Source organism: Seriola lalandi, unplaced genomic scaffold (assembly GCF_002814215.2).
Source record: "Seriola lalandi dorsalis isolate HSWRI2012SDOR001 ecotype SW California unplaced genomic scaffold, Sedor1 jcf7180002054570, whole genome shotgun sequence".
In the NCBI taxonomy this organism is placed as follows: Eukaryota; Metazoa; Chordata; class Actinopteri; order Carangiformes; family Carangidae; genus Seriola; species Seriola lalandi.
The window spans coordinates 2925687-2940803 of record NW_019525123.1 but is presented as its reverse complement, the minus strand read 5'-3'; the positions used below and the strand labels follow the sequence as shown (position 1 = coordinate 2940803).

Sequence of the window (15117 nt, the reverse complement as noted above, 5' to 3'; positions counted from 1 at the left end):
TGTTGTGTATGTGAATTTGACATCTGCGTATGTACAGTTCTAAAATGACCCAATAATTGTATTTAAGACAAAATATACATACAAAAATTAAAACAAAAACTCTGCATTATATTGACATTTTCAAAAAAAAAAAATTGTTTTATTGCAGTAAAGAAAATTAAAACACTTAAAAAAACTTGATGTGCTCGGATATTCAGTATTAATTCAGGTGTAAATGGCTCAGTACGGTGCAAATAAATTCCCTTGAGAATACAGACCTCTTAAAATTGATCAAATTCACTGTCAATGTATATTTTTAACCAACTGCTTTATATTAAGAAAAAAAAACTCAAATGCTCCTGTTACTTTATCCAGAGTGTTTCTTTATTTTGGTGTTTTGAAATACAATGTCAGACTCCCCCCACCCCCCATTATTTTGTACAAAACTGATCCGAACAAATGTGTGCACAGATGAAAACACGGTGCCTAGAGTATAAAATGACTTTCTCATCAATAAAATGGTGCAAAAACTTAAAAAAGAAACACAATGTCCCTGCACATATAAAAATAAATTAATACTTTGTGTGTCCAGTCACTGTCAACCTTTTTCCTGGTCCTAAAGATTCACACACACAAACTGAGGCTTCATTGGCTTTCCTTCACACCAGTGCGGCCAATCACAATCACTTATGTACACCAACGGCCAATGAGAAAGGTCTATATACATTTAACGAGGTAAAAACTGTGCCACTGAACATCCCCCTGACACACTTCCTCCCCCCTACAAACAGCTATATACAACCACACCCCCCTTCCCATCAGCCAACTATCAAGTAGCTTCTAGCTTTCAAACACATGACACAGAGAAGAAGTCATTAAAAGGGTTTACAGCAAGATTTGACTGTATGGAGAAAAGAAAAAAAAAGACAAAACTTTACACAGTAGTACAAAATGATGTTAAAGTGTAACACCAGTGGGCTTTTAAAATATATCATCCTATGCCCATTACACAAACTCCAAATAAATAAAAAGCACAATAAAAGTTGGCTTTGATAGAAGAGAATGCAGCAGAATAATAATTCCTGGTTTTATTAAAGAGACGGCACGTCCAGCCTGACGTGAATAAGTGTTTTTGTAATTTGTTGCCTTAGCAACACAGCTTAATCACCAGTAGCGTTGTGAAGAATTGGGCTGAGTGACAGGGACACAGGTAAAAGGAAGATAAATCACTCTTTCCCTCCTTGGCCTCAGGCACTTGGGCTTGGACCCTGATTGGCCAGTCCTGACTGTTGTGGGTTTTTAATTGGCCGGTGATGTCGGCCTTTTAGGTCCTGATAGGCTGGTCCTGCTTGAGAGGTAGGTGCAGCAGGGGGCTCAATCAGGAGGATGAAATGTAATGACTTCCACGCGCTGACAACCAACTGCATAATTTCTCTTTGTGAGGCTGTGCTGTGTGGATTAATACATCCCTCTGAACATTCAACTTGCTGTTTGTTTTTTTCTTTCATTTTTCCATTTTCCATTTCACTTCCCTGAGTGAGCCCCCTGTTTCTGGCCCAGAGAAGAGACAGTGAAAAGCAAGGCTTCTGTGGTGACCGTACGAGGCTTGGCTCACTGACATTAATGGATCTACACAAAAGGAGTGAAAGAGACACGGGGAGAGAGGCAACAGTGAGAACATGTGGGATATTTTCACAAGCCTTTCACCCAATATTCCCCTCGGGACCGCTGCGAGACAGATGTCAAACATACATCTGCTACTGTTAAGTCTTGTGGTAGGGAATTGTTGGGTTTTTTTTGTTGTTTTTTTTATATTTATGTATTTCTGCTATTTTTCTTTTCATGTTTGTAGTTCTGTGTGTGCTAGCTTGTGTGCTGAGTGCACGACTCTGGTTAGCTGAGGCCCCTGAGAGAGTGAAACAGCAGAGAGACCAGGCTGAGAGGGATGTAAGCAGAGAAGCAAAGAGAGAAATGTGGAGACAAAAAGACAAGGGAAATAAAGGGGGACATGACAGAGAAAAAAGAAAGAAAAGAAGAACAGTGAAGAAACAGAATGATGAAATTAAGGTAATATTGAGAGAAACTATTTAAAGGAAAGGTTTCTGGGAAGCTGATCTGTTAGACAACTCACCTGTTGAGAGAAGAGAACGGACGCACCATGAGCTCTGGTGCTAAATACCAACACTAACATACACCAAGTTACTATCAGTCATATATATAAAATCATTATCTCAGCAGTGACAAAATAAGAACCTGAAGCAGCACTAAAGCTAAAAAGTAAGAAATCTACAATTGGATGGAAATAAATAGTAAAAATGTACACAAAATGTTGTGTAAAAACAGTAACCTGAAAAAGTTGCAAAAATAAACCTGACTAGGTCAACTAGAGCTGGTGACTGCAAAAGACAAAAGAAATGCTCAAATTCCTACTTTTGTCTTCAGTTATCACTCTCCAAAGTGTGTGCTAATGTGTTTGCACAGACCATTATAAGGAACTATCTACCAGGACACAGATTTTCTGCTGCCAATGTTCTCATCACTGAACAACAAAGTTGACCAACAGGCTGATCTCCAGAAATCTCTGCATATTTATTAAAAAAACAAAAACAAAAAACAAAAGAACATCTGCCGTCATGTCTTCTCCTGCCCTGCGACGCCCACGGCCTTCTCAGCTAGCCGTGGCTTCTGCGCCCCCGAGGCGTGTGTGTCAGCATGTGCGTGCTGCAGCGCCAAAAAGGGGTTGGCGGTGATGGCGCCTTGGCCCTGGCCCTGGGTGCCGGGCAGCAGGTTGTTGATGGGCAGCTGAGAGGAGGAGAGCGGGATGGAGGGAATCTGCGCAGAGGAGGAGAGGGACTGCAGCTGCTGGAGGTCCTGCTGCTGCTGCATCAGTTGGTAGAGCAACACCTGCTGCTGCTCCTGTGTGGGGTTGGGGGGTGGAGGGAAGCAAAGATGGAGAAGGAGGGAGGAGGAGAAGAAATAAGGAGGAAGAGAAGGAGAGAAAAATGCAGTGCAAAAAAAAAGTTTGAATAAAATAAAGAGAGAAAAGAGAGAAGAGACATGGAGTGGTAAGGAGGACAACAATGACAGATAGAGAAGAAAAAGGTGGGGTGAAAAAGAGGAGGAGGAGGAAAAAAAGAATTATTAAGCTTGGTGATTTAGGCCATTGTCCAAAGGAAAATTGTAGCTTGATGTCTTTGTGTGTGTTTAACTGTGTGTGACAGTGGTGATGGCAGTGTGTGTGTGTGTGTGTGTGTGTGTGTGTGTGTGTGTGTGTGTGTGTGTGTGTGTGGCGTACCGCTGAAGGCTGTGCGGACAGCAGCTGCTGGAGCTGATGCTGCTGGAGGAGGAGTCTCTGCTGCTCAGACAGCAGACCAAGACGTGCAGCACTGAGACAAAACACAACTCAGTCAGACAAACACAATAAACACTATTCACACAATATCAGACCTTAACACAAGACAAATCAATACTGTAATGCTATTCTCAAAACATTAGAGGTTTCCACTGAGGAGACTGACAGAAACTGCTGACTGCAGCTAAATGTAATGTACATAAAACAAATATAACAAATCATGAATCTGCCCTGAAGAACAAGAAACTTCAAAACACAAGAATAATTTTTCCAAGATCTCTCTGACAGACATGAAGAAAATGGAGCTACAGGTGGTGGTGAGGTTCAACTGACTTCTGTCTCACCTGGTTTTACTAGTTGCTGAGCTGCTAGAATCCAACACGCAAGCAAAAGGAAACAAAAAAGAGACGACCCAATAAAGTTCACATTCAAACGTCTTTAGAAATCAAGAGATGAAGCTGCCAGACAAACATGTTCTCTGACATTTTGAATTTATTCTGGTGTTTTCAGTATTTTTGTCAGGACGTGATGAGACAACAGAGGGGCTGACAACTAAAATAGTAAAATAGACAACAATTTAGGGCTATTGGAACATTTTCATAGGCTTCATTTGTGACGACCACGGATGCAACACTGCTTGCAATGATTTTGGTGTAAACATGCCCATGAAACAGCATACTACATTATTGTGCTGTCTCCTTCCAGTCATAGTTCTATTTAACTGGTACAGTCTGGTCTAGCTGACAAGGACACCAAACATACTGTAGGATGGTAAAAGCAGCCATCAGATGTACCTGTTATTGACGGGCAATGTGACGCCTGTGGCTGCTCCCGTAGTGTGAGTGTGAGGGCTGCCGGTGCCCCCCGGTGTCTGGATGACCCCGTTCAGTGCCCCGACAATTCCCCCCATGCCCAGTGCATTACCTGCACCGAGTGTACCCATCAGCCCCGCCACCCCACCCAGCCCGGCCGGGGTCGTCCCCACTGTGGCGACGCCATTGAGCTGCGGCTGGGGCGGGCTCTGGGAGACGGAGGGAGGGGTGGAGAGAGAGGAAGTGGAGCCACTACTGCTGTGGCCACCACATGACGTACTGTCCTGAGAGACACAGAGATAAAGACTATTAATGACAACTCTTCCATACATAATCCATTTTTAACATGATGATACATCATGTAGTTTATCTTATTGATTGTTGTAGTTCACTGTGTTCACCAAGAGTAAGATATAAAATCATTATGACATTAGCTGATACAACCGGCTTTTTTTTTTTACATTCTTTATGTTGTTGCATTTTTGCCTTTATTGTGATAGCACAGTGAGAGAGCGACAGGAAAGGCAGGGAGAGCGGGGATGACATGTCCCGTCGGACTCCAGCCCATGGCCGCTGTGGTTACCTATGAGGTACGCTCTACCAGGCGAGCCACCAAAGCACCCCATTTCACTAACTCTTGACTAATAAATATTTATTTGTTAGTGTACTGTCTTGTGCGTGATGATGAGGGTTCAAACTGAGTTGATCATGTGTTGTGTGTTTGTCTTTACCTGAGCTGCAACAACTAAAGACGAGTCAGTGGCTCCAAGCTGGGCTCCTTTCACATCTGCAACACAAATTAACCGAGATTTTGATTCTCTCTGTGTCTGATTATGTATGCATTAGGGCTGCAACTAACGATTGTTTTCATTGATTCATTTCAATGATTACTCTGCTGATTATTTTTTCAGTTAATCAATAATTGCTTAGTCTATTCAATGTCAAAAAAAAAATAAAAAATTGTCAATCAGAAATTCTGGAAGCCTGTGGTGTCTTCAAATTCTTGTTTTTGTAAGATATACATTTAAAGTAATATAAAACACAAAAAAAACTAAAGATCTTAACATTTGAGAAGCAGAAATTGTAATGAATTATCAGTTATCAAAGTAGTTGTAGAAATTTATTCTCTTGACTAGTTGTTTCAGCTCTTGTACGTATGTCTGTGTGTGTTTTTGTGTTGGTACAGATCCTGTTAATGCCCAAGGTTTGCAGTGAGGCAGGACTGAGTTGAAGTATACCTGCGTTCATCATCATCTTGCTTTTTCCACACAATATTACTAAAGCTACCTGTTTGTGCCTTTCTTAAATAAACAAGTTTCTACAACTGCAAATTACCTCAGCAGTCTTTATTTCACTATAAATCATTCACTTTTTGAGTTGTGAGTGTGTGTGTGTGCGCATACCAGAGGAGGCTGAGGTGGGGGTGAAAGGCACTGATAGCTGAGCACTGAGAAGCTGCAGTCTCTCTTTCTTCATGGTCAGAGTTTTAATCTGCTCCTCCAACCTCCTGTTCTCCTCCTGCAGCTGGTGGAGAGACTTCAACATCCCCACCACTGAGAAAGAGAGAGAGAGAGATAAAGAATAAGAAAACTGACCAATCTGAGCGTTTTTAGTGGCAACAGCTTCTGCTTCCTGCTCAAAATATTTTGCTGTCGCTCTGGTATTCAATTTATAGCTCACCGGTAATACATGACAGAAAACCCCTTCAAATGTGCACTGATGAAAATAAGTATCATCCCTGTGACAGTCTGTCAACACAGGCTTTTCAACCACGAACAGTTTTACCTACATTATAGACGTAATGTGTTAATTCTTCTGGGATGGAGCTGGAGGGAGCTTTTCACAAGCGAGAACACCAGCGTTCTGACTTTCTTAAAAGGCCAATCCTTCCTTTAGGCAAAACCATGCAACTCTGCTCAGCCTTCACACAGCTCTGTTCAAATACCCAGTGACTGATTGGACAGATATACTCTACAGGGAGGTCAGAGGTCAATGTCAGCTTCAGAGCAGTGACCCTGATGCCTGTACAGACTCAGCGCAGTGCTCAAGGACAACTCAGTCAAGAGGAGGATTTGGCAACACAGGAACTTAAAGTTGACTCGTCAACTTGAAGGACGACCTTTCTAACAACTAGGCTGCAACTATTGATCACTGAAGGGACGTTCAGATCGGCAGATGACTGACTGTGTTTTTGGTTTGGGTTATTAACAACATTCTAATAAATGTATAAAATATTACATATGAGACATTGTCAGGGTCAGAACAATTTTTATAGTTGTTCCCTGTAACTTCACAGTCCATAAAACTTTATCAAGTCAGTCAGTCAGTCAGTCAGTCAGTCATGCCATGTCTAATGTTACAGAATATTAGAAAAGAGGAACTAATAACTGTAGAAAAATGAATCACATGAACAGGAAACTTTTTTTCAGAAATGTTTGGCTCAGGAATTGTTGAGAACTTTGGCTTCTTTTGTTAAGTAAAAACATTTTCTTATATTTATCTAAGAAAGGTACCGAAATAGTACTGCTGTGGTATCCGAGCTTAGAGTCAGGTATTGTATCGACACTAGAATGGAAAAGTCTCAAATGAAACCCCGCACTGTGTGTGTTTGTATGTGCATGATTGTGTGTCTTTGGGTGTGTTGCAGAATGTGTGTCCTCTCACCGTCCCCCTGCGCTCCCTGCTGCAGCAGGAAGCTCTGCCCTTCGTTCCACTGCCTCTCCAGGAGCTGCTCTATGCTGGTGGCCATCGGGGGCAGCGTCTCCCCACTGCCTCCCCCCGCCCCTAGCAACCCCAGACCTGGCCCCGGCAACGACCCCGAGGAGTCATAGCGGATCTGCAGGCCACCAATGGGAGAACTGAATGGAGGCAGAGAGAGTGAGAGAGAGAGACAGCATGGATAAAAAAAAAAAGGAGAGATAGAGAGGTCAATAGGGAGATTAACGACCCAACATAAACGTCAGACAAACATAGACACTGCTGGCTATAAAACTACATCAATTTGTTGTTACAGTGGTCTTTAATGAAAAGGGGCCAGGCTTTCTGTCTGTGTGTGTGAGCGAGAGAGAGAAAGACGTGGAGAGAGAGGAAGAAAGAAGACACGCAAGAGGGAGAGACAGAAAAAGGGAAGTGGACTGTCTTGGTGCGATAAATCTCAGTATGTGTGCTGAGACAATCTGTTGAGTGTGAAAGAGGGGAAATGAGGGACAGCAGGAGAGGAGAGAAGGGACAGAGTGAAGGGTGTGTAATGTGAGGAAAAGGAAAAAACAGACAACGATGGTAAACCTTTTCTACTTTTGAATCACACTGCAAATGTAAATACTATTGACATGCTTATCAATATCAATATCATAGAATTATACAGAAAAATAAATCTGAATGCAAAAATAATCTAAATCAAATTATTTCTTAACTGAATTAATATGAGGTCATTAAAGTGTTTAATTGAAAAATCCCCAGAATATCTAAAATTATGTTAAATTTGCTACTTAAAGAGAAAATCTAACATTATCTCTGTCACAATTTTTCTATTAAAATATTCTCTTTTGAACTTTGTAATTCCCATATGAGTTATTTAGTGCAAAACATGAAATGACACAGGTGCAGTGTTCATGATAAAAAGTCACCAACCTCATCAAGTGAAATTATCCATCCCACAAAGTAGTAGAAACAAACAAAAATGGATTTGTACCATCAACATTCCCATCCTGAAAGATCCATGCAAATATTTCCAAATGGAGAAGATGCAGAAAATCAGTAGACTGTCCTTCCATGTGTGATTAAAGCAAGAAAAAAAGCTCTAACTGGAGTTGAAAGATGGTTACCACCTTCAAAAACACAAGTTATCGTTGGCTGAGAGAGCAAGAATTGCCTGTAGGGGTAAGAGCGAAAGGGAGAGTGTGCATGTGTGTGTGTGTGTGTGTGTGTGTGTGTGTGTATGAGAGGAGAGGAAGAGAGAGGAGACGACGGGCCAGCGGAGGGAAAAGCAGAGAGGGGGATGGGTGACGGAGGGGGGCCAGAGAGGAATGTAAAAATGGGGAGGGATTTGTGGTGGGGTGGGGGGCAGGAGGGGGATCTGTTGGTGTGTGTGTGTGTGTGTGTGTGTGTGTGTGTGTGTGTGTGTGTGTGTGTGAGAGTATATACTCACCGCGGGGTGGTCTTGGGAGAAGCTCTTATGGAGAAGCCCTGAGCTCCGACGCTGCCGCTGCTGCCGTCTCCGACCTCCTGATCTGCGCACACAGACAGACGCACACACACACACACACAATCAATTGGACATCTAAGAATACGTCTACACTCAGCTACCTTAAGTTGAAAACACTGTGTGAAAACAACATGTATCCGCATTTGTAAAGGTCTCTATAATATAACGATAACATTATTCAATATTGTCATGACAACATGACTTGCGATATACAAACAAATATTGAAGTGCATATACAGTTCCTATGTCCTCCTCTAACGTTGTCCTAGCTAACCTTATAGTCACCACCAAACTGAAATCAATTAATCTGATTGTAGCTGGGGATTCATCTGATTGGCTAAATGGGGTGATTGCATGGCCCATGCATCCAGGGCTCCATCTAACAAGTCAAATGTTCACATGCTGTGTATGAACGCAGGGGTTTCCTTAAGTTTGTGGACGGCTTATGCTGAGGTTGCAGCGGTGAGACAGTGAGGATTCTCTCATCGGGTGTAGATATATAATCTTATTTATCTCATCAATACAGTACAGCTTATCTGGTTCTTTGATACTCATATTGGTTCTTAATATTTTTAAAAAAAGTAATAAAATTTAGAACAGGATTAGAATAAAGAAAGTTTGGTTAGAGAGCAGCAGCAATAATGCTTACAGCAGCAGAGTCACTGTATATAACGTCTATACTCTATAGCTCTCTGGAAACAGATGTAAGATGTCAATAAACTAAATAGTATTCCTGACATGAAAATATTGAGTGAAGTTGAATAAAGAATATAGACAAAGGTCACTATCGGTCATCTCCTGCCTCCTCCTCCCTCTGCTGTCAACGCAGCTAGAGGGGTGGCTGCATGCAAAATTTGTGGCAAATGAAGCTAGCAGTTTACATACAGGAAGCTTCCCTTTAAGCTTCTTCATAATAATTCACTATTAACTTAACGCTAGCGCACTGTGGTTTCGTAAAACAAACCGTGATGATGATGAAAATACAATTTATCAACCAGCACCAACCTTTAGTGTATTTAATATAGCTGAGCTCAAAATTTATTTTTTCTCATTAACATATTTCTCTGATTTTGCTGTCAAACAACAGAATTAGCAGAAAACTGTCCTTTGATTGTGGCTTATAAAAGTAAAAAGTATTTCCGGTGCTGTTGTGCTGGGATGTCAAATAAATCACTACGACTGCAAACTGGTCTGATTAAATCAACTTAAATAGAGCTTAAAAACACCTGTATTTAGGGATCAGCTATCTTAACATTTACAAAAAGATGACAGGAGAGTTAAAACATCTTCTGTATCAGAATTGCTTATAAACATGATTTTCAGAAGTCCAATGCAGAAAATGTCTCATTACATCTGTTTGGAGAAAATCTGGTTAAATGCATCTACTTCTATTCTACACCTTTGTTTGGTGTTGATGGTAGATCTGCACAGCACAACTGCTCCCAAATCCCAAGTAAGGATTTGGTTTTGGATTATTGGAGTTTTATAGTCACTTTGTAGGATAACATAATGTACATTTCTGGTATGTGAATTACTTTTTAGAAAACAAAAATGAATATATATTTATTTACTGGTATTTAAAGGGATAAAATTGGTAAATTTTTCAGCCGTTACTGGTATTATTTTTACACATACAGCAGCGTGTGTAGTCTTTGGGACCCCAAACAATACGGAATCTCAACAAAACACAAGGTTTAACTTTACTGCCACACAGGCAGGCTTGCAGTACATAATTTTTCAAAAGCTCTGTTGTCTTATTCTGCATTGTTTTCAGATTCATCCACTCCGAAGAGTTTTTGGCTGAGCTAGCTGAGTGTGGACGGAGAATCAATACAAATCTGTGCAGTGTGAATGCATTGTAGTACTTGTGGCTCTGCAACCGACAAAACTCTCTTTCCTCCTTTGTATCTCTTTCACATACGAGCTTTCATTCAGACTGCACGTCTCTCTCTCTCTCGCTCTCTCTCCCTCTCTCGCTCCCTTCTCTATCTCCTCCCTCTGGGCCCGTGGCCAGACGCTTCTTTTCATTTTCCTCAGTGGGAGTAATGAATCACACATGGACACACACGCAAATGCACACTTTTGCATTTACACACTCACACAAACTCCCCTCTACTTAAGACAGTCAATCCCAGCTTTTACCCCCACCAGGTCACCACTCTAGTCCTCGCTTGCCTTCTTTTTCAAGTCCTTTTTCTCTCGTAACCCTCTCCGTCCTGGCACCTCCCTCCAGACACTCAAAAGCAAAGAGAAATGACTGCCAAAGTAAACAGGCTACATGCATACAAACACATGCACACCTTGCATGTTTGTGCTCACATGACCCTCACTGGTTCACAAACAAGAACTTCACACTTGTGTCGCTGTGCACGCGTGCTGTATATGATCGTGTGTACCACTTTACAGCAAGGAAATATCAACGTTAACTAGAGCTGCATAAAGATTATTTTCTATATCGATTAGAGATTAAATAATTAGTCAATTAATCAATTAACAAAAAATTAATTTGCAACTTTTGATAATTAATTAATTGTTTCACAAATTCTCTGGTTTCAGTTTCGCAAATGTGCAGATTGCTGCTATATCTCTGTTACTTTTTCCTATTTTATATCTCAGTAAATTGAGTATTTTTGGGTTTTGACTCGTTTGGACAAAACAAGAAACTTCAGATGTCACTTTGGGCTCTGAGAAATAATGTCAGGCCCGTTTCAACATTTTCATACATTTTATAGAAAGAATAATTTAATTATCAATCAAGTAGCTAACTGATTAACAGACAATAACTGATGATTAATATTGAAAAAAAATTCAATATTAAATTATATAAAATATAAAAAAGGCTGATATTCCTCACTTTTGAGGTGCTGGAGTCAGCAATTGTGGCATTTGTGCTTGGTAAATGGCTTAATAATGAATCAAAAATTAAACAACCTAATGTCAAATAAGTGATCAGTACATTAATTTCTCACTAAATTAAATCTAATATTTATCTAGTGTAAAAGCTAATAGGCTAATTGTTAATATGGTATGACAATTTGTTTCCAAAACACACACACACACACACACACACACACACACACACACACACACACACACACACACACACACGGCCACACAGCCACATCCCTGTGCCCCCTGTCATTCAGCCTGATTAGTGAGTTGACCTGCAGGCCAGAGTGGATCTGGCTCTGATGACTGCTGACCGGCAGCAGGAACTACCTACCTTCCTCCTCCTCCTCCACTCTCATTTCTTTTCTCTTGCTTTGCTCCTCTCTGTTCAACCAGATGTCTTGTTTCAGGAAGTGGCTACTCTGATTACTAAAGCCACCTCTTACTCCTTCATCAGCTCTCCTGCGCTGGACAGACGACCAGTTCCTGAAGGCACGGTCCTGGCCTCGCCTGCTCCTCTTTTACACCACCACGTTAGCAAGTCCTCCTCTTTCTCTGACAATGGCAATAACTTAGAGGAAAGATGTATGTTCTACATGTAAATTACACGTGTGTGATATATACTATACTGTATTTGTTTGTGTACGTGTGAAAGAGAGAAACGGTGGGAGAGGGGCAGCAATCAAGGCATGTAAATGGAGCTGAGAGGGAGGAGCTTGAAAATATCACAAGTGCTGACCCTTGACCTCTCTGAGGGACGGGGGGGGGTGACCTCTCCATTATCTCACTCTCTTTCTCTCTCTAACACACATGCATACTTTTGTCACAAGCACACATCCACATGCAAATGTTTGCATACCTGCTGGTGTGGCCTCGGACTGGGCGATGAGTGCTGCCATGGCTGAGTTAGGGTTCAGCCTGTTACCGAACATGTGGGAGGGAGCGAGGTTGAAGACAGACCCCGGCAGACCGCTCACCTGAACACAGAGAGACAGATAGAGAGAAGTATAAGCCACAGGAAACCACAGTTCACTCTGACTCATAGTTATTATCACTTATCAGGCAGTTCTTCTTAGGACGTTTTTTTTTTTTTTTTTTTTTTTTAGCATTTTAACCCATGTTGGACAGCTGATAGCATAGACACAAACAGGAAATGATACTGTCTGCATCTTAATGGCTTGGCTATCTGGAAGTTAATATCAAGCGATGCCTTTAGTGGCAAACTGCTTTAATAATATGATGGAAACAAAAACATAAAAAGAAGCTTTCAGTGAATTAAATATAATTTTAGGGCTAAAATTAAGGATCATTTTCATAAATGATTATTTCAACGATTAGTTTGATAAATATTTTCTTTATTTATCAATCAATAGTTCAGTAATAAATTATTAAAAAATGGTGAAAATGCACATTACAATTTTCAAAACCTCAACTTTGCGACACAAATGAACTGAATTTACAGTGATAGAAACAGAGTTTACAAAAGAAATGCTCATTTTCACACTTGAGAGGCTTATTTATTGATTCTAAAAATTGTTGTCTGTCGTCTTTTGTTTTGATGTCAACTGTTTAAGCAGTATATGTTTAATTTTTTAAATAACCAGGAAGTAAAGCAATGTCATCTATATATGAGCAGAAATTTTAGTTAGTGAACTGATATTTAAAATCACATGTTGCATAGTCACTGGTGTTTCCTTGCTGGGTATTTTATGCCAATCAGCTAGTGCAAGTGCACTCTGTATCTATTACATTTCTCTAGAAGACTGCATATTATTACACATTTAATGAGCCTGAATCCAGAGCCGAGAATTATCTGAGCAATCTGGTTTGAGAAATTGAATTCTCTGGTCTCTACTATTGATTTCACTTTGTCACAAAGAATCTAAAAATGATTTCATGCCAGTGAATCTTAGTAAGATTTGAAAAAAATAACTGAGTGTGAATTTGACGACACCATCATTTTATGCACAAAAAATAATGGTATATTATGAATCCACAGCTCATTATTCTGTTACACACACACACACACACACACACACACACACACACACACACACACACACACACACACACACACACTGAGGGAAGCTTGTTGTTGGCATCCCTGTATTGTTGCGTAATTTCTTCAGACTTGATTCAGAGTGTGTGTGTCCCAGATGCCCAGAGGCGTGAATCACACTGTACAAACTAACACACTTTTTTAACAATCTGTTGCGACAAAATCAAGGAGAAAAAAAATCTCCCTACTTAAGTCTCCCTCTCTTTCTGCTGCTCACTTTCTGTCTTTTTTCACTCTCTCAAACACACATACACACACACACACACACATGCACACACGCACACACGCACACACACGTAAAAAACACAAACATCTACAGTCCAAGCAGCTGCTCTATACATGCTACAAACAGGCGTGATATCCTGTGCTTCCCTGGGTCTCCTGTCCTCTATAATATGTGCTGAATAGAGGAATCGGGAAGATGAAGGCCAGGCCAGCGAATTCAAGGCATGACTGCCCCCCCCACCCCACCCCCCACACACACACACACAAAAGCACGCACACACTAGCCCCGACCCCTTCTACCCTCCATCTATCCCTCCATCCCTACTGTGGTGCTTGTCAGATGTCATTACATCACAGGACAACAGAGGGGGAAAAAGAGAAATGGATGGGGACAGAGAGAAGGAAGGTCGAGGGTGAGAAAAAGTGTGTGTGTGAGAGAGAAAGAGAGGTGGTAAGTGGACATGGGAGAAAAATTGAGTTTGGTGGACATTGCATGGTCTTTGGGGAGGTTTTGAAAGGACAGACACTGGGGTCAGTGATTGGAGATGAGTTTTTTTTTCCTTTTTAAGAGACAGGGGCAGTGATTACGGGAGGGGGGTGAACTTATCACATTAGAGTGAACGCCCTCACTTTTGAATGTAAACGTAATTAAACTGGTGGAACAAACAAAAAAACAATTAAACTTCGAAGAAAAGCATAAACAATGTAGTCCTGCGGCTGAAAATCATAATTCATTTTGATCTGGATAAACCTGCTAAACTGTTGCTTCTACCGTTAATGGGAATACCTTTGGTATAACATATGGCTCAAATTATTTAATATCTTTAACAAATTCTCAAACATTTCAAATAAATCCAAGATAGGTGGAATTGTCCTTAAACATGCAGCCTGGATTATGGACCCACTTTCTGACATAATGTACAGTGAATAAGGATTTTCACAGCTTTGCCCATAAGTGTTTTTTTCTCATGGTTCTCCACATTAATGGACATGATGGAAATTGTAACAGTGAGTGTGTAGTACAACAATACAATCCAGGTGGTTTTTCCTGGATTTTATTATATTGGAACCTGAATCGTTTTTTCCCTATGCATCCCTGTACATTTGCAGTAATAAAAATGCATCACTAAACTTTATAGTACAAACCCTGCTCACTAAGGTCAGTGGTTATTGCTTCAATGAAATTTTCTGAGACAAAAATAGACTTAGCTTTGTGCCCCGAATAAACCCGAAAGACCCTACAATCAGCTATAAAATAACTCACTGAGAAAACACAATCGACACATCATCAGGACACACACAATTCACACATAATTAACATGCAATGGATTAGTAATAGCGCTGAGAGATTTGGTGCGGAAGACTTAATTAGTGTACTTTGGTTTATTCGTGTTTCCACAGTGTATCTGCACTTTAGCTCAAAGATGCAAGATGTGGATGAATTGACAAACATGGTGTGTGCTGAATGAAGAGAGAGGGTGTGTGTGTGAGTCTGTATCTGTGTGAAAGAAAGAGAGGTCGAGTCTGTTTAATGAGCACGTATTTTCATGTGAGTGTGAGTAGGACATTGACAGTTTTTAGTACAGGTTGTGTGTTT

At 40.8% G+C, this 15117-nt stretch overlaps 1 protein-coding gene across 4 annotated transcripts in view; it reads right to left on the bottom strand.

Moving 5' to 3' along the window:
* Positions 1-341: 341 nt before the first annotated feature.
* Positions 342-15117, bottom strand: part of mllt10 (MLLT10 histone lysine methyltransferase DOT1L cofactor) — a 45205-nt gene continuing 30429 nt past the window's right edge. For 2 of the 4 annotated variants that reach the window (XM_087176817.1, XM_023416920.2), the window contains 9 exons: positions 12096-12213; positions 8291-8372; positions 6808-7001; positions 5547-5696; positions 4875-4930; positions 4126-4427; positions 3676-3699; positions 3275-3365; positions 342-2895 (listed from right to left, as the gene is read on the bottom strand). In XM_087176817.1, coding sequence (XP_087032943.1) covers positions 2611-2895; positions 3275-3365; positions 3676-3699; positions 4126-4427; positions 4875-4930; positions 5547-5696; positions 6808-7001; positions 8291-8372; positions 12096-12213 — 1302 coding nt within the window. In that variant the 3' untranslated portion in view covers positions 342-2610. The remainder of the gene's footprint in view (positions 2896-3274; positions 3366-3675; positions 3700-4125; positions 4428-4874; positions 4931-5546; positions 5697-6807; positions 7002-8290; positions 8373-12095; positions 12214-15117) is intronic. The other 2 variants (XM_087176818.1, XM_087176819.1) reach the window with 2 other exon arrangements.